This window comes from Argiope bruennichi, chromosome 3 (assembly GCF_947563725.1).
Source record: "Argiope bruennichi chromosome 3, qqArgBrue1.1, whole genome shotgun sequence".
NCBI classification, from domain to species: Eukaryota; Metazoa; Arthropoda; class Arachnida; order Araneae; family Araneidae; genus Argiope; species Argiope bruennichi.
In genome coordinates this window covers 65,449,555-65,475,632 of record NC_079153.1, presented here as the reverse complement: position 1 = coordinate 65,475,632, position 26,078 = coordinate 65,449,555, and the positions used below count along the sequence as shown (strand labels likewise).

Genomic DNA, 26,078 nt, shown 5'->3' with positions numbered 1-26,078 from the left:
AATTATCTTATATTTTAGGAAACTTGAGAGGCTTAAATCTAAGAAGCTTAACATTATATAGAATCCCTTTTCATGCAAAACCTGTAATTCTTATATTAGAATCACATTTAAAACATTCAATCAAAAATATTATCTTTCTTTAAAAGTAAACGTTTCTTTTAAACTATTCAATAATAAGAAAAGCACAGAAACAAATTAGGAAAATAAGTAAAAGCTGCTGCACTTTACCTCACAAATTCAGATTGTAAAGAGCAATAAAAATATAAATCCAATAGAAAAAAAAAATTTCAAAACACTGTCCAAATGACTCTTACCATGTGACATATTATCAATATATATATCCTTAAGTTATTACAAACAAGGCAAATTTCTTTGCAACTAATATCTCTAAAAAATTACAGTTTCAATCACTAATAAATGCCGGAAAAATTATATTCAGACTTGTGCGATGTATTGTAAGAAATGTTAGATTATAGAAATATAAATACTAATATGTACTTATATACATAGAATAACTGATTTTAAAAAAAAATAGAAATGAAGTTTACAACTAAAATTTTATGCAAAGTAATTTAATATACTTTCTTCATTCATTTATTTATTTAAGATAAAATTGGCGTACCAATTTAAATAATCTTTCCTTATTTGCAATTGCAGCATTTATTCATATACACCTGACAGAAGAGACATTTCCTTTTTGATAGCTAACTATTAGCAACAACAAACCTCTATAGTCCATAAAAACGTTTTTTCCTTTTCTTTTTTTCTATAATAGCACTCTCAGTTCTCAATAACCACAAATAATAGTACTTTCACGAATAGAAGTATCTAAATGGTCTCTACATGGCAAATATGGAATCTTACTAATGTGTAAGAGAGTGATCAAGACAATTTTGATCTAAGGTAATGTATGATATACAAAAAAAATTCATAAAGATGCATCAATAAAAAGCTGAAATGCAAAAGCTAAATTTTAAAACCATTTTTCCAATGATTATCTTATTATTGTTATGCACATAATTTCATTCAAAATAATTCTATAATAATTTAATATTTTACCTAATCTTAAACACTGTCTTAATATTCCACCACTGGACATGTTTTTCTCAGCTTCCAGTTCACTAAAACTCAAGGATGATGCAAATACCAAAACATCAGTCATGTTTACCAAACGTTGCAAGAAAGCTACAGCAACTTCGATTGACATCCCTTGTGTTGGTTCAATCACATCTAGTTCATGCTAAAAGGATGAAAAAAGAGTAATATTAAATTATTGAACAATCAAAATGAAAGTATAAATGTAAAATTATTTTCAGATTGCAAAGTATCTTTTTATAATGACTGATCATGGAAATAATAACAAAAGTAAAAAAACAAGAAACCGAAACGTATGTAAACAAAAGTCAATGTAACCTTTTATTAAAATATTAAAAGAATTTCAAATTTCAATACTGTATATAACTGAGTTTCAAAGCATTTTCACAGAAGAAAAATATTTTGAAACAAGGATTTGCAATTTTAAATAAATCAATCAATGCCTCTTAAACACTGAGTAAAAAAAAAAATAAAAATAAAAAAATAAATAAATGCCACTTACATTCGGAGATGTAGCTGAAGCCAACAAAGGTAACAAACCACCACAAGCTATGATGATATTATCAGCCACTTGAGAAATTAAGTGTACAGTGTTGATCACAAATATAGCATTTTCCCCACTATTCACAAAGTCTATCACAGTTTTAGTAGTATGGCTAGAAAACAAACAAATCGATCTTTCAAATAAGAAAACTAATGTGATACTACTATAAAAATTCAACTGTCATTTATATAAATAACTATCAAAACTACAAAACCGAAAGAAAAAAAAATGTGCAAAATTTCTTTTTTTATAATAAAGTACATTAATTTTAAAATGAAAAATAGTTACTAAAGTAATCATAGTTTGATATTTTAAAATAATAGTTAAAATAAGTCAGTAATTACCTTCTCCAGACTTGAATATCTGTTTCTAAAGAAAATAACAAATCAGATAACAATCTTTGATGTATAGGTGACCATCTAAATTCTGGTATTCGGAAAGGGGGTCTTGTAGGCCCAGAATTGAACATTTGCCTACCATTTCCACCAGCTGGTTTTTGGCTCATTGACATTGATTTAGGTCTCTGAACTTGATTTGTTGGCTGTTTTCGAGGAACAATTACACTTCGAGTACGCCTAGTTGGTGCTACATCTGCCTCAGATGTAGGAACAACATTCTGATTAGCTGCTGCATTTTCAGTATTATTTTTTACAGTACTTGGGTCAACTGGAGACTTTTCCAGAGGAGAATCTCCTAATGGAGAATCCTCTAATACCCATGATGCTGTATCAGAGCCAGTTTTAGGAGAAGTAGAAGTTTCATTTAAAATTTGTTCACCAGTTCTATCTCCACTTGCCTCTGCCATTAGTCTTCGTTCTTTCTCCAACTGGCCTTCAATAGTACTGATGCCAGGACGCTTCTCTGTTTCCTCCTCTTCATCTTCTCTTTTCTTAAAAGGGGTGGATTCTTCAGTTGATTTATTTTCAAAAGTTTTTACATCTTTATCATCAGTTGATGTTGGTGATTCAACTTGAGAAATTGTAGATACAGTATTAGGAGAAGATGGCAATGAAGAAGTAGTTTGCAGAGTTTTTTCAGGACTGTGTGGTAAACTTTTAGAAACTTCTTTGTCATGAGAAGTTTCTTCTGTTTCATCTGTTTCAACTGCATTAACTTCTTCAGTAAGTGAAAGTTCAGATTCTACAGGTTTTACATCTTGTAATGTGCCAGAAAAATCATTTTCCTCTTTTACATCAGTAACAGAAGAAGAATCATGATTTTGTTTTGATGGAGATGTTAAGTTATTATCAGATAATATCTTGGTTGTTTCTGAATCAGTAGTTTCAGATTTTTCATTGACTATTAGCCCTTGGTCCTTCTCAGACAAATGAGATGGCACACAACTTCCTTCTTCAGTAGTGATAGAATCACTTAAAATTTGACTTTCAGAATTTGTTGGAATGCAGTCCTGATTATCAGTAACTTCATTTTCTTGACAAAGCTCATCCTTATTCAATTGAATAGTTTCTGCCTCAGTTGTAATAGTTTCAAGTAATGTACAGCTTTCAGGAGTGGTTACTGATTCTGAACTCTTATCATCTACACTATCATTTTCTGCAATCACACGTATAGAGTTATCTGTACCAATTTCAGCTATTTCTTGAGCAACTGCATCTGATTTATTTTCCTCATTTTCATTTACAGCAGGTAATGTGGTGCTTGATTCCATTGAAGCTTCAGGTGCTTCAATTTTCTCTCCAGAAATATCAGCAGATGTATGTGAATTACTTAAGTTTTCTTCTATATCTTTGGCATCAGTTTCTTCTTTATTTCCTTCTTCTAAAGTGTGACTATCACTTGGGATTTGAGGAATTTTATCTTCTAAATCTTGTAAATTTGAAGTTCTCAATTCTGCATTATCTTCTACAGTTTCACTAAAACTTGAGCTTTCATAAGAAACATGCTCCATATCTTCAAATGATTTAACAGGTTGGTCATCATCCAATATTTCGTTCGGTATTTCATCAGGAGATTTTTCAGTGGCAGCACTTTCATCATCCAGGGCCGATTCATTTTCATATGTTAATTCATCATCAGCTAATGTTTTAACTTTTGAATCCTCATTAACAGATAAAGAAGCAAAGCCTGAGTCACTAGGAGAATTAGTTTGAGGGTTATCTGCACCCATTTTGACACCACCTTCTGATTCTAAATCAATCTCTTGGGTGTGATTTAGATGCAAATCACTGTTTTCTTCTACAGATGCTGCTTGATCTAAACTGCATGTTTCATCATCAGTAAGTGTCTGGGCAGGTAAAGTTTCAATCATGCTTCGATCTTCAGATTCAACAGGAACAGGTCTATGATCATCAGCAGTCAACAATGCTTCACACAAACTACTGTTATAGTTGGGTTTATTCATACCATTCTGAACTTCTGTTATTTGAACAGTAGTTGTTTTTTCACTAGATTCATCACTGCTTACTGTAAATGTGCTAGGTGAAGAGTTTGATGCTTTGTTAGATTCTTCTTGAACTGAATCAGCTTCTTTTCCATGAGAAGATGGAGTATTGGTGATCGCTTTTATAGTATCTGGTTTTGAATTTTCATTAGAATCTTTAAGAATATCAGGTCTGGGTGGATTCACAACATTTAAGGCACGGTGGTTATTATTTTCCAAGCCTGAGATAGTACTGATGGGCTTTTGTTTACGAAGAGCTGGGTCAGTTAAATGATCTGAGCGCCTCTGTTCATATTGTTCATACATTTGAGAAAACTGTAATTTAAATTCTTCAAAGGAAACCTAAAACACAATTTTAAAACATAATTAAGAATATTTGTTTAAATATTAAAACAAGTATTATCAATTATATATATATATTTTTCTTATACTAAAAATATGAAATTATGTACTTAAATTCAATGCCATTATAAAGACACAAAATTTGTAGGAAACTCACTTTGGAATGAACAATAGCCAGAGTATCAACCCATACTCTCCAACCTCCATACTCGTACTTGATAGCATGATGAAGAAGCATGCGAAAAAGAGAGTACACCATATCAGATAACTTCTGCTCTTCAGCATTTTGAGGATGAATGTATGCCATGGCTATAAGCCATTCTTGCCAAACAGACATTTGTAGTACTGTCCTAGATATAAAATAAAATGAAACATAGATTAACTAAAATTAAAAATCATATTAGACAAAACACTAAAAAATATTTTCAATTTCATGAATGATAAAAAAATTTAAATTATATTATTTTAAAAATAAAATAGCAAACTTTTTATATAAAAGAATAGTAATTTTTCATAATTGAATAACAAGAAATTAACAATATATATATATATATATATATATATATATATATATATATATATATATATATATATATATATGTTATTCAATACTATAATAGGTTATTATCAATAGCTAAAAGATGTGTCCAACTAGATGGGTTGTTATCCTGTAAATAATATTTGATATGATTATTACAAATTAACTAAAAAAAGTTGATGCAGAAAATCTCATGCAGAGTGCTTAAGGAATTAAAAGAATATATAATTTGTAGTCATTTTAGAATTAAATCTATAGTAACAGTAAAAGCTTTGTTTCCTAGCAGTGGGATCTTCTCTATTCATATTGTTCATAAACACTCAAATCAAAACTAAATCACTAAAATCAGATTGAAACAGGGGGAAAAAATGCTATATCAAATTGTGACTTTGGCTTTAGCTAACCTTGTCCAAAATTAATCAAATGCAAGAAATAATCTTAATAAATAAACATGCAATTTAATTCCAATGGGTTCTCAAAAATTATCACACACAAAAGAAAGTAATTGAAATAAGAAAAAAAAAAATTATTGTTCAGCAATTTACTTGAAAAGTGGCAAATATTAGCAAGCATAGGGCTGAGTTCTTTAGTATACAAAATAGGGAAACCCCACCAATCCAAAACAGATACACAGTATGTAAAATTTATTCCACTAAATAAAAATTAAATAAATAAATTTGTTATTATGCTCCTTAATTTATGAGTTGCATAGTTATAATTTAATTTACAGATACATTTTTTTCAGCCAATTATATTTGCTATCAAAGTCAGTACAAATCAACTAAGAATTATATGCAAAAGGTATCACAAATTAATTACCTTCTATTTTCCTTATTATTATTGCACAAAAGAGTCATATCAGAGAGAAATAATTTCTTTGTTTCCATAAGCTCTTCACAATGCTTAGATTGACGGATCAATGTAGCAATAACTTTCAAAATCACTAAACACAAAGATAATACACAAATCAAATAACATAGTTTCATAATATCAAGAATATGTTATAACAAATATGTGTTAATAATGTTATATCAAGAATTTTGAAAATAATTTATGTATATTTTGTTTTTAAAGTAGATACACATAAAGTCTCATAAGTTTCTTAAAACACAGTTAATTCATTTTACAGTAAATTAACTTTTGACCAATTCAAACAGATTATGTAACAGATAAAAAGAAGAAAAGCTCTCATATACATTTAATGTAACATTACATAGATTCATAAAATTGAAAATATCATACTTGGATTTTCAAGTCTATAATGAGATTCTGGCTCTGGATGCTTTTGATACAGAATCTGACTTGATACATGTTCAGTTAGTATCTAAACATAAATAAATAGTGCTTTAAAATATTATATTTAATAAAATTAAAATAATTAAATCTCATGAAAATAGTAACAAATAATCCTACCTCATATAGAACATTGTATGTTGATAGAGATATATGATCAGAATGAAGAAGTAACCTATCAGCAAGTAACATGTACAAATTATGAGGACCCATGACATCATGCTTGCGTCTGAAATAATGTTCATTTTTATAAACTCATATTCTTATATACGCCACTGAAAATCACATGTTTTCAAAATACTGAAAATCCTCTAAATAAGACTTACTTATGAGTGCTTCTACTCAAAAAATAGCCAAGAAGTTTCAAAGCCTGCAGACGTATAACTTCATTGGTTGATGCAAGGAGCTTAAATACAGTCCTATTATGAATGAAATAATTAACTTCGTAAGTAACAATAACATACAACATGCAAGCTGTGGCAATTTTTACAATAGTACTTTTATTATTATCATTATTATTTACCAGCTTTCTGAGAAATACTGCTGCACTGTAGTAGAAAATATGAAGAAGAAACCTTTTCCTAATATAACAATGGGATTAAAGTATGAATAAAAAAAGCAAAAATAGTAGCATTTGAAATCTTCAGAACTTCTGTATTTACTCTTCTGGTAATTTTCATTAATCAAAGTGATTTCTTACTTTAAAGTATTTCATAATATGAACAATCCATATGTAATACTTCACTTATTAATAATTAGATTTGAGTCCAATAACAGAAGTAGGGCTGCCATTGTTTGTCATTGCAGATCTCCTTGTACTCAAAAAAATACAAAATACCATATAAAAAATATTTTTGTAAATAGTGTTATATGATATTAAATCATATATCATCAAATCTTTCTTGAACCTATGCTTATATTGAAATGTTTTATCCTACTGATAAAACATTTTCCTCTTTTATTCCTTTTTGTATTCTTATAATTTTTTTTTTGTCTGAATTCTTCACCTCAAATTATGATGAAGATAGTGAAATTAAACAATTCAATCTTCATCATACAAAAATCCCATTCTTCTGTCAATAAATAATATTAAAGATGAAAAGAAAATTAATTCATGGTAAAGATGTTTGTAATATTTTTTTTTAATTTGAAAAAAAAAAAAAATTCTTATAGCAAATTTAGAGAAAGCAAATAAGGGTCTCTTAGAAAAAGAATATGCAAGTTCTAATAGAAAGAAATTTCAGAGAAAACAAGTAGCATATTTTCACAGATAACTCAAAACATTCAAAGTTCTGGTGAATAAAAGACCCAACGAAAAATGAAAATAATTTGGGAAATTCAAAATTGCAAATAAATGATTCAAAATCAATTTTATAAGAAAGGAAATTGCTTCCTATGAAAATGGAACTCAATATTCTAAATTAAAAATTTTTAATGAAAATCTTTTCTTAAAAAAGTAAGAAAATGATGGAGAAAATATCATTAATATTGAAAACAACAATAGAAATTTGGAAAAAAATGTATATGATATTTGGAGATTAATGGTTTATGCAAAGACAGAATATTTCAGTCAGTAGCACAATGTTATTATAGATAAAGAGGAATTTGTATAGAATCTTATCCATAGTTATAAACAAATAACCAACAAAGGATAGTTTAAGAACATTTAAACTTAATAGCATCAACTGAAAAAGTTTTGCAGAAATGTGACATTACAACAAGAAATAATAATAGAAGAAATTTCATGAATGCAGGAGAAGCTGAACATTATTTTTTTCACAATCTAAATTTATTAAGAAAATGTATTCAATGTTGCTCTTAATTGATAATCAAACAGACTACAAAAAATCACCATTATGATTATCAAGAAACTGTAAAAATTTGGAAGCTTATCAGAAGTAAAGCTGTTTCCCATCAGATACAATCTCATCCAATCATCCATTTTTTCCCCCTTCTTCTTCCCCCCCCCTAATAACTGTAGGACTTATTCCCACTATCGTGATTTTTATTATTCTTGATTTTGAATTTCTTACAATTTAACTCTATATCAAAGGTATTGCACATCACAGATTTTTTTTAAATTCATCCGTTACTTTTAGATAAGAAAGGTATTTATACTCTTAAATTTCATTATTGGTGTCACTTTATTCACAATTAATAGAGAATGATATGTCATTTTATTAAAATATTATTGGAAAGTAAATATATTGAATGTAAAATGCATTGATAATACAAATTATGAAATATAATGACATATAGCCTTTAATGTAAATCAATAATAGCAAAATACGAAAATTTACAATTTTATTCCACAATTTTTAAGTGCCCATTTCAAACTATAAGAAAAACATCAATATTTAAAAAAGCAGATGAAATTGTGGAGATTTAACTAATAATGAAGGTTCAAAAATTTTAAATCTAAACAAAAAAGAAGCAAAAATCTTTGGTGAAGTAAAAAAAGGTTCTTGATTTGAACAGAAATAGTTAAAACACCACTGATTTAAAGTTAAAATCAATCTCTAAGATTTTGCATTCTCAAAGAAATCAAATAATGAAAGACCAACAGATAGATTAATTTCATCAGAAGACATGAAAATTTTGCATAAAAGTGTAAAAGAAAAACTGATAATACAAAATTCCATCTAAATTCCATTAAAAAAATCAATAATGAATTTCCCATGGAACTAAAATTTTCAACATGATAAGACTTAACAGGTTTTAGGCTGGCATACTATCAAATTGAATAATTCTTAATATAAAAGCCATTAAGCATATTTTTTCAAACGTAGATGATTACAAAACAGACGATTCAAGCCTAAAATATTATCATTCCATTATGATGTTCCGAACTAGAAGTTCAAACAATAATTACTGTCTTCATAGACAGACATCAATTTTTTTTTAATTGAAATTTATTACTCAAATAGTTTTTTTTCTTTGTTTGTTTATTGATATTGTTATGGCAAAATGAGCAGATAAATGGATTGGTATCTGCTAATCTGCAAAACACAAAATATTTTTTTGAGTGCACTTGCTGTGAGAACTAAAAATACCAATCAAATCTATACCTGTCGGTATTCAGAAGAGTAGAAGTTAAGTCCTTTTCTTATCTTTTTTTTTTATATAAACTGAAAATGAAGTATGTTAGTAGCAAAATATTTAATCTACAGAATATAAAGCCATTTATAATTGAATCCACTTCCTGTGTTGAATCTTGATAATAAATCATTTGAAAAGGCTGAAGATATCTGTATTGTAGTAAAAAAAAACTAACAAGAAAGTATAAAATTTTCGATTTCGCTAATGAAAATATTTATATTATTTAGGAATGAGAAATATTTCCAATGTTTCTCATTCCATTTATCTGTCCTGTTTTTAAGTGACTGTTCTTAAATCTAAAGTGAGATTTTAAAGCAATAACTGAAACCATAATTTACATATATAATTCCTTCTCCAATTTTTGAGGAACAGCTTCAGTATCCCAGTTTGGAAATTGCTGATCCAGCGGAATAGGAAACTCAAAATGCTGCAGCGGAGCCGAGAGGTGCTGGCTAAATTCTGGTATAGTTCTTGAATCTAAATCATTACTAGAATAAAATAAATAAAAATAAAAATCGGAGCCGATGCTTAAGTTAGGTGTAACTGTAGTTTGAAAAATGTATTGATATGTGCCACATTAAAGATGATTTATATAGTTTTTTTTTAAATTTAGAATTTTAAAAGAATCACCAGTGGTTATAATTAATTTTTTAATTAATAATATATGATTTAGTTTGGTTAAAATTTTTGAAGTTTAAAAAAAAAGATATTTTCTGCAGTAAACATAGAAATTGAAAAAAATGTTGTATCATTAATTCTTGAGCTACTTTATTTACTATTATTTTTCCAGTTATAATTATTCTGATTTGATTCTTCAAAATTCTGCCAAATGGAAGTCAATCAATTTACCCATTAATTGTGTTCAAATTCATAAAACTTAATAAAAATTACTCTACATTATTCAACTCATTTATTAACCTTGGATCAATAAAATATTTTTAATAAAAAAAAATATTTTCAACCAGTTAAAACTCTCAAATAAGATCATGTTTCTGGTGATAAATTTTTTCACTGATGAGAATCAGCACAATTTTTAATTAATAATAGAATCAATTCCTTCGTCGAATCATAACATTTATGGACATAGGAAAGATATACGTTTTTAAAATTGGCTTACAACCATATATAATTTGACATTATCAAATTGTTATTCAGTGCACAAAAGCAGTTATGCAAATTGATTAAGCTTACAAGAAGATATGTCTCGTGTTACTGAAGCTAACACAAGGCATACTTACTTGCATGAAATTATACCAGGCAAACTACAATATGAAATGTCTATGTTAGCAAGCCTAAATTAATCAATTATGATTAAATAAAGTGGAAAAACAATAATAAATTGCTAAGCATTTGAAAAGCAAAAACTTCATTTGCTTTAAAACTGATCAGAGAAAATAATTAAATAGTATGAACAAAATTCTTTCTACTCCTTATAATTACTATCAATTGTAAAAAAATACAGACTTTACAAAACTAACAAAGGAAACATTGCAATGAAAGCCACAAACCGCACTTTCAAAAGCTTCAAGAAGTAAAACATCTGATACAAAAAGTTCCCTACTTCAATCACAACTCTACATTCCCAATTCCTAACATTCAAACTGAATCTTTTATTTAAAAAAAAAAATGTCTAAAATGATTTCTTGTAAGACTAACAAAACTAACATTGCCTGAAAAGAAATATTTTTAAAAGTTACACTTCGAAAATAACAAAAAAAGGAAGCCACTAGGGAAACAAAATTTCATGTCTATGGCTTCTCATGTCTGATCTCATCTTCAGTTTCAAAAGCACATCAAATACATTGTTTTCCAACAAATTTTTCGCAAAAAATGGCCACAATTTAAAAATACAAATCAATAGAAAACACATAGATAAAGAAAATAAAAAAGCATAGTAGAAATGGAAGGAAAGGTAGTTCTTAAGCAATGACTGATACAACAAACATGGATTACAAAGTGACAAAAGCAGTTGCAAAAAAAAAAAAAAAAAAAAAAATCCTATCTAACTATTGGTAACAATGGAGTATAAAAGAAAACCACAAGAATGTTTCTATACTTTTTGCAAAAAGAACATAAGTATATTTTTTTTAAAAAACCAAGTATATTTCTATCTGTGAACTGAAATAAAAAAAAAACAGTAAAGAACACACTTAGAATAAATAAATAAGACAATATACAAACTACAAATAGAAATAAACTTTTATCAGAAGAAAAAACCCCAAAAGTCATAAAAAAGCATCAAAGTAACATAATAATTAAATCAAATTAAATTTATAAAAGAGTTAAGAGTTAATTTTAAATTCCACTTTAATCAAATTTTCATTCATTTTTAACACTTGAATAATATTTAAAAAAAGATATTTTAAATATTAAAAAATTCACTTAATAATGATTTATGAAACAATATAGAAGCCCTAATGAAATAACTTCTAATTTTTTTTAAAAACAATCTAACTTAGAATATCATCCTTTAGTGTGTGTATATATATATATATATGCAATTTTACTTTGAATTTAGTAAAATGCATCTCACAGTAAAGTGAATATTAAGTGTGTGTGTTTTTTTCAGGTAAGCAATATGCAGCAATTATTTTTATAAACAACGAAGAATTTAGAAGTAAACATATGTATAAAAAATATTAATTATTTTAAATAGTAAATAATTATGAAGTTGAAACAATATCTAGAAAGATTATTTAAAAAATATAATTCACTGAGCAGTGATTTAATCAGAAAGAAAATGATAAGTTGTGATTTTATACAAGGACCAGAGAATGGTAAAGAATATAAGGTTATGCAACCTTATATTATAAAATATAATCTTCTATGTGTTTTACAAGAGAAGAAAGAAATCTAAAGAAAATAAAAAGAGTTGCAAGGATAGAAAAAAAAACCCAACCTTAAAACAAAATTTAAAGCAAATTTGGCATTATAATAGTAAATGCAGTATTCCAAAAGTTAATTCACATATTCCAGTTATTGAAAAACATATTAAAAGCTATTTTGCAAATGGATATTGTTTGGATTAAAATAACTTGAAGCATACAATTGACACACCGTTATTGTTACATTAAAGCAAAGGAAAGAAAAGAACAGAAAATAAAATATAAGAATTATTAAAAATTCTAAACAATACAAATCAGGTTAACAGATAAAAAAAATCATAAGAATTTCAAAAAGGTAAATAGGTGGTATAATTAAATATAAATTAAAATACTTTAAAGTTACCTAATTCCATTTTTGATATCAAAAGCTGGAACCATAGAGGCAGGATGTTCTGACATGAGAGACATTAGCATTTGAAGAACATCATGAAGATTTTCATCCTAAAAATTTTAAAATAACAGCAATAATTTAATTTTTTTTAAATGTTCAAACTTTGCTGCATCTTCATGACATAGTAATTATAAATATTTACTGCATTAGTTTTGATATATATAAAATCTACTTTTAAATATAAGAATAAAGAACCAGTAAGAAGTAATTTTCTAGATAATAATAACAATTAAAAAATTTACGAAAATTCCAGTTTTAAATACATTAAATATAACTTAGATATGCTAGTAAAAAAAAAGCAAATTAACAAAAAAATACTAATTTAAAGCTTGTAGTATTCCATTATAAAACTTCATATTATATATATATATATATATATATATATATATATAGTCAAAATATGGAAATCTATTGACAAAAAAATTAAGCATTTGATGGCTAACATCCTTCAATATTTTCACGTATAACAAAATGACATAATAGGTAGAATAAAATTTTATAAAGACTAGAATATGAATTTAAAAAAATGGTAGTTTGCATAAATTTTAATTAAATAATCAGAAAAATGAAATACAGCATGACCAATGAGACCAATTAGCACAAGTGTATGTTTAGATATCATATGTCATATCCCAATATCAGGTCATCTTGTTTTTGATTTGTTTCTACTTAAGTATTATATATTAGAATTCATTGGATTACATTTGTTTTCACATTATAGCATTACAATTAAATTGGTTACAATTTTTTTAGCCCACTGATTAAAATTGGTTACAATTTTTTTTAGTTTACTGAATATATAAAATCATAAAATTAATGCAATGACACACACACAAAAAAAAAGACGAATTATCCTAAATTCGATGTAAAATTATTATGAAGTGAAAAAAAGCAACAATTATGAAATTTGAGAAATAGTCTTTACAGAAAATTTGTAGAATTTTATCAATTTTTGAATAGAATTCACCGCAGGAAGTTTCCATGTTAATTTTTATTTGGACAGATAGACTTCAAAACATAAAAAGCTAGACACATACAATTTGATACACAGTTTAGCATCTAAATGTAGATCTTTTCAAAATTAGAACAAAGTGGGTTGACTATCTGTAATACTGTACTTCTGTGTGAAAATTTAAAAACATAAAAAGAAAATGACATTCAGTTTATAGTTTTAACCTCAAGAGTGTACATAATTTTGTATCAAATTTTAAACCATGTATGCCAAAGGGTTGACCAACAGTCAGTCAGATATTTTCATATGCATGCAAAAGTAATAACTCAAAAATGCAGCGACTTAGATAAATGAAATTTGGTATACATACTTGGGATTATAATTGTAGCTTAAATCGAATTTTAATTTTATCAGTAAGAAAAGGGGTGCCCAAAATATATATTTGATTAGCTAGTACTTGTATGTTAACCACATCCCACTAATTAATTAGCAGGCTCTCCATTATTATTATTCACAAATGTCATGTAGTCAATAATATACAAATACAAGGTTTCTTTATTAAACAATAAAATAAACAACTCTTATGTGCATGCTTATGAAAATATATATCTGTATACTTGTACTATTTATAATCTTACCTCAGATTCAAATTTAAAGTGGTAGTGGGAAAAAGATAAATTTATTAGAGACAATATAAAAAGATTCTGTAGAAATCATTTGTAATATTTTGAGTAAATTTTCTTTCCAATGTCACATAGTTTTCCCATCACATTTCAAAAAAGATGCTGCAAACTATCAAATCTCATAAATGTGCTTTTCCCAAAAGTTTTCTACATTTGTTAAACCTTTTGGGAAACCAAAATTTTAACCCATGAAATTATTCATTAATCTCTTCATGTAAGACAAATAATCTACAAAACTATAAATCCCATAAGAATAAGAAACAGAAAAAATTTATAAGAATATGGAACAGAACAATTATGAAATTTTTACACTATCTTTTTATCTACAGAAATAGATGTTGCATCAAATAAAAAAAATATATGAAATCAAAAATAAATGTGGGTGGATTTATTTAATTGAAAAAATAATCATGTTTATTTACATTGTTTAAAAAAATATAAACATCCATCAGATTCAGTAAAAAGCAAATTAAAAATATTTATTTCCTTGTTTTGTACTCTTTTTATATTTATTTTCAAATTGTTTTTAATTAGAATCATAGTTAAGTTAGTAAAATTAGTTTTGGCTTCAAAATAAATGTAATTTTCATAGATTAATAATTCTAAAAAGTTAGATTACCCCTTTTTTAAAAAAACATAACATTCTTTGCAAATATATAAGAAACTGTGAAAAAATTAACAAGTTGCAGGTTCAAAGAAATACAATGACTTAAAAAATAACTTTTTTATACATTCATTTCAATAAAGGTTGTAATAAAAAAAGAAAATTTAACTTAATAGTTGATAGAAAGAGAAAAAAAATAAGTATTTCATACCTCGTGGACGGTAGTCAAATAATTCAATATGCTTTGTAATTCATCTTCTTTGACACCATTTCCTTTTAAAATCAGTTGTTTTAAAAATAATAAAATGTATGCTCGAATGGACATAATATCATTTTGACAAGGACGGGGGCCATCTGAAGAAAAAAAATAACATTAAAGGTTTACAGCAGGATAAAAACTTGCATATATTTTTCTTCTGATAATATATTGCAATATTAAATATAAAAAAAAGGACAAGAATTACAATTATTAAGAAATTTTTTACTAATATTTCATTATTAAAAAGTTTTGAAAAAAAAATTTTACAATATAGAAGCCAAATTATGAATTTCAATTTGATATGAAAATTAAAATCAAAAGTTACAATAAAAATCTAATAATCAAACCAATTTAAAATTTCAAAGTTTTCAATGAAACAGATAAGTATTAATTAGTCACTTGCTGAAATACATACAACAGCATCCAAAAGTGTTTATGTAGTTAAAATTTTAATGAAATACTGTTCTATCAATTAGTAAAAATTAATATTTCAAAATGAGAATTTTTTAATAATATCTGAAACTGTTTCTTCATAAAACTTTATAATATATTTGAAGAATATACAATTTTTTTTAATTTTTTTTAAATCCGTAATTAAAAAGAAAAAGAATTTATACTATAAATGTATTTGCACACTTTAAACAAATTTATTCATATTAATAAATATTGTGATATTTTGCTCATTTAGTACTAAATAGAATATTCTGCAGCATACACAAAGCTTTTAAATGTATGGACATAACGTGTTATTATTAGTTTTGGTATTGTTATTTCTGCATCTTTGTTCACCAAGTCTCCCCTCATCTATGTTTTTAATTCTGTTTTTATTTCAATATTGTAAACCCAGTGAGCGAAATAGTGTTTTCAGATTCTGTGGATAATAATAGAGATACTAAAGGCAAATATTGAAAGCAGAGCAGCATGCAGATCATTAGCTTGATTTCAAAAAACAAACAAAAAAAACTTTTTTCAATACATAAATTTTAGGTAATAATAATTTTAAACTGTCTTTTTAAATATTGAAATAAAGAGCACAATTCATAATTTCATTACTAAATACCAAATTATGTAGTCCTGATTCTGATATGCACAAGCTACACAAGAAACACTTCCACTATTATGCTTTATAGTTTCAATTTAATTCTTTATGTTAAGTTTCTTGCTTTTTCATCTCCATATGCCAAACAGATCCAAAAATGTTAAATTCACTTTCATCTGTAAATGAAACATGATCCCCATACATTTTGGGATTTCTACCATTGATTTTGAGAAGGGAAGTTTAAACTGTATTATTTGCAATAACAAAAAATGTTCTTTAGGCTAAATGTCCAAGTAATCTAGGTGAGCTGAGCATTTAGCGAATAACAAAATTTAAATCGTAGAAGAAATTTTTATAAATTCTGCAGAAATATTTACAGTAATCAAACATGGATTTTTTTCACAATTTTTTAAATAATAAATCTCTTATTATATAGTATTGACTTTGTTAGATAGCTTTTTATTATATTCTTTCAATTCTATTTTCTTCTTTAATATGTTTAAATACATGATGCAATGTAGAATGGGACAATTTATTAATGCAGTGATATATATGAAATTGATTTATCACAACTATAAATAATAATAATAATTTTTTAAATGCTATTGGTTGTTTTGTTACAACTACAAGCAGTTGTAAAATAATCAGCTGAACATAGAGAAGTAAAGAAGCAAAAATTAAAGTGAAACAATTTTTTTAAATGCCACCAAAATGCAAAAATGAAAAGAAAAAAATAAAGAATGACAGACATTTTTAGTTATAAATTTATCTGAAAGTTTACAACGTATAAATATTCAGTAATGTGTTAAAAAAAAAAAAAAAAAAAAAAAAAAAAACCCTGGTCTTTATATCTGAATTCAATTTTATGCTACAGTTCTTTTTTTTTATCATATTTTAAAAGTGCACTAACACTTTTAGGGACCACTGTATAACATATGATTATGTAAAGAAATATACCAAGAATAATTTATTTTTAAATTTAAAACACCTATTTAAACCTTCTGAATATTATGCAGTGAACCCGATCCCAAGTACAATTTTCATCTCTCTCTCTCTTTCTCTCTTTTTTTTAAAGCATTTTCTGCTATTCATACATAACTAGCACCCCATAAGTTCTATTTTATATGCAGTATTTATTCTTCAAAACAAAATTAGAATGATGAATTTGAAATTGCTAAGCAGCATAAAATTAAAATAAAATACCAACTACAGTATAGCAAGACATGAAAAGCTTAGTTATAGTAAATTATAAAAGAAAAATTATGCATTTAAATATATTTAAATGGTAATAAATTTGTTAATAACATATTATACGTTAATAAATTAAATATAAGGTCAACAAATTTTTTTTAAAAATCAGAAGTGATATACTTAAAACACCAACCTATCCCTTTGGGAGTGATGCCACTTTTATTTCTTGGATTGACAACCCAATAGTAATATTTTAAAGTATGCATCGTCTGTAAAACAGTACTTATGCGCCGCACATTACTGTATATTTGAGTATCTGCCAAAAAATCAGTTGCCAGGTATGTAAACAGTTTTGTTTGAACCTGCAAATAAAAATATCATTCAATACAGAATTAAATTTTATTATATTCCAACAAAAAATTTAGAACTCTAAACATCAAATGCTACTACATCAAATTATACACAAGTTTCATATAATAACATAATATTAATAATCAACATTAATTATCAACAAAGTAATTTCCAGAAAAAATAAAAGTAATTTCTTTATCATCACATTATAGAGTTACAATCAAGATCAACTGTCTACATCTGTCAGTTTATACCTACTGCAACAGTATTTCATAAATCATACAGAAATCCTACCATTAAGAAGAATACAGATGGAAAAAAGTGGTTTTAACAAGAAAAGGCTTTATTGATTACTTATTTTATATATCTGTCACAAATACTGGTACCTGTAAAATTTCCAAAATATGGAAAGAATTATTCTCCTATTGAATTGCACTAGAATCAGTCAAAGTTTATTTATGGCCAAAATATAATTTAATATTCTGTTTTAACTGATAATAATTCTGAGCTGGTTAAAATAATAATTTTTCACTAATACTAAAAGAATTGAATAGATGATTGCTTCGTTATTTATAGAGTGTCATAATAAGGTAGACATGTGAAATTCAAACAGTTTTAAAGTCAATATTGTTGAAGACTACAAATTAATGTGGTTACTGTATTTAATATTACCATCTTTTTCCTTCTTTCTACCATTTTTTCCACCTTCACTTAACAACAGGAATCCCACATTTTATGCCAGAAAATCGAGACTGTTGAGCTATACAAACATTTTTCTTAAATTATCAAATAAAAAAAATATTTGTTTAAATATAAAAATAATTAAAAAATATTTTAAGCAAATTTATTATTAATAAAATCATTTTTAGAAAACCCTTCTTCCCATTTCATCCAATTTTATTTAGAATTATCTTTCCAGTTAGCAAAATTTTTGGTTATTGGTTGGGACCAATAACACACAACAATGGGACATTCACAGCATTGGGAGAGGGGCGTATTTTATTGCTGTAGATAATTTTACAAATATCATTAAAAATGATTTCCAAATCATATTATTTTAAAATGTAAAAATGAAAAGAATTGTTTAATATTTTAAACCAATAAAAGCATAAATATTAACACTTTCCATGCATAAATGAAAATAAATAATTCTTGCAAAAAAAATTTCAACTTACAACTGTAGGAGTATATATCCAAAGGGCCGGATTGAATAAGATATGGTCAAGCAATTGTTTCAAGAGAAGTTCGCTATTGCTATTGTTGACTGTGACCAGATACTTTGTGAGGTTTAAAAATGACAGTAATACTTCTTCTGTTATATGATCTCTAGATGCCTAAAAGTATGACATAAAAATTAGTTTTGGTTAAATAGACGTTATTAAATAGAAAAGAACATTAGAACTGCATCACTTACCTTCTGTAATAAATAACTAATGACCAGAAACGCTTTATTCTGAATCATATGCTGTTGGACGGTAGGAGAATTCTCCACCAAGTCACAAACAAAACCAATTAATGTTGCACTGTTAAAGAAAAATTGAAGTAAATAAAATATTGTCTTTATATTATACATAAATAAATTAAATTTTCAAAGCACAAAAGGGTGAAAAATACCAAGTTGTCAGTTTTTTATCTTGACTTTTAGGTTGAGAAATGCCAGTTGGAATATCCAGTTGCCCCAGTAATGGAAACAGTACCTATAAAATACATTAAGAACTTCAATTGATCTTATAGTTATAACTGGTTATATCCCACACTACAGACTTTTCTATTTTTAAAATCCAATGGATTTTACTCTGTTATTTAAATTCTCCCTTCCCATTTTTATCAAGAATTTACATTAACTGTCTTTTGAATTACTATTATTGACCAGTTTCATAAACATTTTTAAAATTTTTAATCTTTTTTTGATTAAAATTCATTTTCAGACAAAATAAATCCTGATAAGTTTGATGTAGTATGACCATAGAATAGTTCTTGCATCAATTAACCACAAAACAACCAAATACTTATACATGAAACTAAGAAGAATGAGGGATTTTTTAAAAAATATTTTTAATAAATGTAATGTATGTCTGATTACATTTAAGGAAACAAAGTTCATAAAGGAATAATACATGATAGTTTTGTCTAACAGTCTCTCCACATAAAGAAGTCATAAAATAACAATTTATTCTCTAAAATGGAAAACTTTTTTTTTTTTTTTTTCAAATTATGATGGTGATTTCCTTAACAGTTTAAACAGTTTCATCCTTTTGTTCTTTTCAAAAGAAAAAATTGCTAAGCAGAATGAAACATTCTCAGTGGGCCAAATTATTTTTATGGTGTTCTTATTCAGACATTACAACTGCAATTGGAACAGTTTTGTAATTTTTTTATTCTCTCAGATTTTAAGAGATGCAATTAAGAATGTTTTTCCCCCTATTTTGTTATTACTGAATGAATAAAATACAAATAAGAATTGTGCTTTAAGCATATAAAATCTCTGTGTGCATATGAATTATTTCTTTTGCTTTTCTGTTATTTTAATTTGACCCCAATTATGTTTCAGTATTGCTTTTAATACCATTTTCATTTTTCACTTTCTTTTCCTTTTTAAAATCATGAGGTTTTTCTTTTTGAATTTATTCTCCTACTTTCAGTGTAAACACCACAAAGAATTTTTTTCTGTGGTTGTTAGCTTCATATTATTATTTCTAAAACCTTAAGGCCATACTTTGTTTATGGCAGTGAAGATACTGGGACACAGTTATTTAGTTTATTCCTTTCTCATCTTTATTTAAACTGTAATAAGTCAATATGAAACGCTATTCTTAATTAAAGTGCTGTTTTTGTACCTGCTCAATTACTTCGAAGTCACAAGGGTCTCAAGAGCCACTGGAGTAAGAGGTGATGTTCTGTATATCTCATTTAACACAATAATATATACAAAACATCACATAATTGAAGTTAGTAACAAAAAAAAAAAAAAATACAAACCTGTATCCCACCGATTGAGTTCAAAGTACTATGGATGGAATATGTAGTAATGGCTTTCACATCCTATAATAAAAAGGGTAAATTTTTATTATTCATTATTCTAAACAATTAATAGTAGGAGGAAAAAAATATTTCGCATTAAATTCTTTCTTACTTGCAACATTAGTGCATGAGGCGTATGGACAAAAAAGGAAACATTTCCTTTTGGAGCTGCTTGTAAACACAGTTGACTATCAGTTGCTACTGGATTATACATGAAGACTATGGCACTTGAAAGCTTACCATCATATAATACCTAAATTTTCAAAATAATCGTTATTAATAACTAAAACTTGCCTTTTTTTGTAAAAATACACTTATTATACACTTATTAAACTATACAATAATTGTAATAAATTAATGTTTTGAAATATTCAGAAATATTACATGAATATAAAACAAATGAAATAAATATGACTAATTTTACTTACCCTTTTTAAGTTTTCAGGTAAGGATGAACTGGCTTCTCCTTCAAACCTAAACTGACTCTAAAAATAAAATTTAAAACTATTAGTACTTTTAGTTTAATTATTTTATTAAACTTATTTATAGTATGACTTCTGTCTTTCAAGTTCATAAAGATTATCAAAATTATTTTTACCCCTCTAAACAAATGACTCCACTGTTATTTAGCATATTTTTGAATTTTATGATGTCACTCTATCTTGTTTTTTTTTCCCCACAATGAAAATGCATAGTGTGGTGTAAGCAGTAGAAAGTACAAAATCTTAAAAGATTAACGATAAAGATAAAGATTTTAATATATTTTGAGAACAGAAAATTTGGGAGAGCAAATAAAAAAAAAAAAAAGTAAATGAAATGTAAAAGAAAGGAATGTCAAAGTGGAGTGATGCTTCAAATGAAAATTAATTAATTATGAATTAGATTAACGATAAAGATAAAGATTTTAATATATTTTGAGAACAGAAAATTTGGGAGAGCAAATAAAAAAAAAAAAAGTAAATGAAATGTAAAAGAAAGGAATGTCAAAGTGGAGTGATGCTTCAAATGAAAATTAATTAATTATGAATTAAATTAATTTTAAACAAAAACTACTAAGACAAGAAATGCATTTTCAACTAATTTACCTGATATCCTGGACCTAACCTATGGATGGCACATATTTGATGAGTTGTAAGGGCTTCACTAAAGAGATACATAGCAGACATCTGGCCACAAAACACATGTTCTTCCTCCAGTTCAGGAGCAGCACCAATATAACATTTGTCAAAGGGCTAAAAAAAGTTGATATAAATATTAATATCTAGAACAATTCAAAAATATTCTGCTCATTTTCAAGAACTCAAATAGAAAATTTTTATAATTCAAAATTCACAACACTCAAGATTTTAAAAAGGCATGCAATATTTTTTAATCGATATCAAACCTTTATTTACTTATTAGAAAAAGTAATGTATTTGACTGATTTAAAAAATTATCACAATCTGTTCATACAAATTAAATTTCAACATTCTACTTAAATGAAGGAAATATTATTTAACATACATTTCTTAGTAATGCATTACTAATTAAAAATGAAACAATGTTGAATTTTTTCAGTATGTAGAATTCAGAATTTTTAGTATGTACACATACATACTAAATTTGAAATATGCATGCCAAGATTTTGCATACATGGAATACAATTTTTGCTCTTTCTTACCAACTTCATTCAAAAATGATCTTTTTAACAGATCATATATATTTATAACATATTTATATCCCTTAACATATATATATTATAATATTCAGAATATGTGACACTTCATAAAACAGATTATTTTGGAGGAAAGGAAATGAGACTTTTCTTTAATAGTGTAAATATGAACAAAATTAAAAAGGAATTTAACATATTAATACAAATTAATTAGAAGCCTGAGCTTAGATTTAAGTTAGTTAGTTTTTAGCTTTCTCTTTAATTATAATTAAATATGATTTCAACTGATGCTTTCTTATTTACATTATAATAATTTCTATTGACCATCCAGTTTTATGATACTTACCTCATTATTATTTACAAGCCAGCTCATTTCTGTAGTTGAAGCCAGCTGCCCATTCACGAAACATTTGATTTCACTCTTACTCCAACGATTATAAATATATACAATAGCAATCATATACCACTGTAAAAAAACATTATTATTATTATTATTTTGGAATCAAGTAACATCTACAAATTGAATATTACTAACCAAAGCAAAATAAACTTCTTTTTTAAAAATGATTATCTCAATAAAAGTAATAAATGGCAACATATAGCAAACACTTTGAAAAACAACCATTTTATTAAAAAAAAAATTTAAAATTATACATCTATGAAATTTATGATGAATAAACAATTAATAAAGGTTGCAGTTTGAAATATTTATATTTACCTACACATCAAAAAATTCAAATAAAAAATTTACTTGTAATAAATTAAAGGATAAAGAAAATTGCTTATCTGATTAAAAAAAATCACACAATACAATTATTACAAACGAACCAAATAGAAAAAAACTTCACTGCTTAAAGCGTTTTTAAATATTGCAAGAATTTGAAAATTCTCTGAAACTTGAAGAGTTGACAAAAATTTTATTGACAGAGAATATTTTTGCTGAAGTAATCTAATTTTTAAAAAATTTAACTTGCAAAAATATTTCATTTGCTATTCTGAAAAAGAAAAAAAGGTTGTATAAATCAATACTCACTTTCCTTGGTTGAAATTCATATTTCACACAGTGCTGATAACCCTTGCCTTTTACTTTCATTGATGTGAAAACTAGACAATTTCCAACAAAATGTGCAGAATATCCTACACCTTTTGAGGTTCGAAAACTAAACACAAGAGATCGAAAATCTTGATTTAATCATAAATTACTCAAGCTTTATTTGAAATAAGCAATAGATTGTCCTATTTTTGAGATTCAGATTAGTATTTTTAATTTGATCAAACTGATATACTAAAAAATAAATAAAAATGAAAGCTATTGATAAATATTAATTTCAGAGAAATATTTACTTAAACTTCTAAAAAAATTCTTAGAATATTAAACATTAACCAATCTGGTTGGGATTTAAATTTGAAAACAATATTCTAACAATCATCGTTATAAATATTAAGATACATGTTATTCATTATTTAATAGATTGCATAATTGTTCAATGTCTAGATCATGTTATTCTTCTAATTTCTTCAACAGGCAAGCTTTCTCAGAGAAAGTTCAACACTCAAATTCAAATTCTAACAATTCAAAGGCAATAAAACAAAGTAAGTCTGATTAAACAGGGTGCATAGTAAGAAACTGCTGCAAAAATTTAGTATTTTTAAGCAATTTAGTCCCAAAAATTAAGCACCTTTGTATGAGTATGCATACATACACTGCATATTTTCTAATCATAGTATTTTTTTTTATAATAATGCATAGTTTTTATTGAAAAGAAATTCTTACAAATTAATTTTAAATGCTTACATTTTAAATTTTAATATTTATTTCTGTATTTGCCCAACATCTTCTAATTTAAAATTATGCCTCTTTGGATTTGACAAAAGCATAGAAATCATCATAAAAACGAAAAAAAAAAATATATAAATTTCTTTAGTATTAAGTAATGTAATAGATGTATTAAGTAAACTTTCATAAGATTAACAATACACGACCACAAATTTTGTATTTGATTTTTATATAAGCAACAACAATTAAAATCCAATATGCTGGAATGGAAAAAATAAATTTCTTCCTGCCTCACTCATTCTATTAAGTAATTTTATTTGCAATTTTATAAAGCTAAGAACTAAAGCATTCCTATGGCTATCATCACACGACTAGTAAAACTGCCGTGAAATTGGTGATAGAGCAATGCCATGTTTCTAAATAAGCCTCCGTGGCATGCGGTCGAAAGTATCCAAAAAGCGAATTTGGGTTTTAGCTGCATTCTTCCCAATCGATTAAAACAAAAATTTGACTCAAAACTACACTGATAGTCACAAAATTACATCCCAAATTTTATATATTTAAGCCGCAACATTTTTAAATGATCGTGTTTACATATTTCTGAAAGTACAGATTGACAAGCGGTGAACCCCTTGTTGGATTTGATTCAAATTTTGACAGATGTTTATACAATAGATATTAAATCTGCGTACCAAATTTTAACTATTTAGCGCTCTATATTTTGTAGTTATCATGCTAACTTATATTCGAACAATCGGACAGACAAACAGGTTTCCTATAAAAGGGTCTTGCTAAAAAGTTGATCGAAACCTACAAGTTCGGTGGAGTGAAGACCGTATACCAAATTTCACCCATTTAGCTCAAAGTGTTTTTGTGTTATCTTTGTCACAGACAAACATTTTCCGAATTCAAAGAGGTATGAAACGTGGAGATTCATGAAAATCTCGAATACGACTTTTTCGACGATTGCAATATTTTCACAAAATTTCGTATACGAGAAAGTAAAAATACCAATTGAAGCATTTAAAAAAAAAAAAAAAAATGTATTTCTTGAAGCCAGCGTGAGACAATATATCGCACTGCTTCAAAATTTAACAAAACTTATCACATGAAAAATTTTATTCAATGGATATGTTTAAAAAAATTTTTATGTTCAAATAAAAGCATTCAACATTTTTTTTTTTTTTTTTTTTCCTTTTACAACAATTTTAGCAGTTGCAAAATAATTGAATTCAACGATTCAAAAAAGTAATATTATTTTGAATTTCATTATAATAAAAATCTTTGTTATAAACTGTGCGCAAAATTAATTTCTCAGAAATTATTTTTAAAAAAATTACATTCAACCAAACAAAATTAATATTTGAAAGGCTATTCTTTTTTAACTTTGAAAACAGTGTTAAAATAATTTTTAGACGATAATATGCTTTGATCTTATGATGAAAACACATTGAAATTTCATTTTTTATTTATTTATTTCGAATTAAAAGTTTGAGACATCCGTTCTTAGTATGCTTCTAATGCAAAAACTTTCCGAATTTCATGCTCCTAACTTCAATGGCTTTATGCTGGGTGTTGGTCAGGACAAGACTTTATATATAAAGAGAGATTTCATTGAGGAAAAAATTTCTATAAAAGTTATAAAAAGAAAAAAAAAATCGTTATAAAATTATAGAATCTAAATCCTGAAAAAAATTGTAAAAAAACTTTTTTTTTAATTCCTTTAAAAATATTTCAGTATTAGATCCAGCAGTTTCCCCCCCCCCTTAATTAGAAAAAAAAATTGGGAAGATTAGTCCAACAAATAAAAATGTTCAAATGGATGGGGACATCCAAAAAATAGCGAGAAAGATATCACGATCATTGAAAATTTAAGGCTTCAAGTTAAAATTTCAACATACTAGATTTTACGCGATTTACTAACACAATTAATTTCAATTCAATATAGTACAGTTGAAT

The 26,078-nt window shown here is 26.2% G+C and overlaps 1 protein-coding gene across 4 annotated transcripts in view; it reads right to left on the bottom strand.

The window, feature by feature from the left end:
• LOC129963357 (neurobeachin-like) overlaps positions 1-26,078 on the bottom strand; it is a 235,459-nt gene that overhangs the window by 121,072 nt on the left and 88,309 nt on the right. For 2 of the 4 annotated variants that reach the window (XM_056077686.1, XM_056077687.1), the window contains exons 7-27: positions 23,376-23,502; positions 22,689-22,808; positions 21,774-21,920; positions 21,117-21,173; positions 20,801-20,941; positions 20,647-20,709; positions 19,282-19,364; positions 19,082-19,190; positions 18,843-19,001; positions 17,510-17,678; positions 15,039-15,181; positions 12,541-12,638; positions 9,651-9,800; positions 6,540-6,632; positions 6,334-6,442; positions 6,163-6,244; positions 5,740-5,863; positions 4,540-4,732; positions 1,984-4,382; positions 1,598-1,751; positions 1,060-1,240 (exon numbers count right to left, since the gene is read on the bottom strand). In XM_056077686.1, the coding sequence (XP_055933661.1) occupies positions 1,060-1,240; positions 1,598-1,751; positions 1,984-4,382; positions 4,540-4,732; positions 5,740-5,863; positions 6,163-6,244; positions 6,334-6,442; positions 6,540-6,632; positions 9,651-9,800; positions 12,541-12,638; positions 15,039-15,181; positions 17,510-17,678; positions 18,843-19,001; positions 19,082-19,190; positions 19,282-19,364; positions 20,647-20,709; positions 20,801-20,941; positions 21,117-21,173; positions 21,774-21,920; positions 22,689-22,808; positions 23,376-23,502 (4,901 nt within the window). The remainder of the gene's footprint in view (positions 1-1,059; positions 1,241-1,597; positions 1,752-1,983; positions 4,383-4,539; positions 4,733-5,739; positions 5,864-6,162; positions 6,245-6,333; positions 6,443-6,539; positions 6,633-9,650; positions 9,801-12,540; positions 12,639-15,038; positions 15,182-17,509; positions 17,679-18,842; positions 19,002-19,081; positions 19,191-19,281; positions 19,365-20,646; positions 20,710-20,800; positions 20,942-21,116; positions 21,174-21,773; positions 21,921-22,688; positions 22,809-23,375; positions 23,503-26,078) is intronic. The other 2 variants (XM_056077688.1, XM_056077689.1) reach the window with 1 other exon arrangement.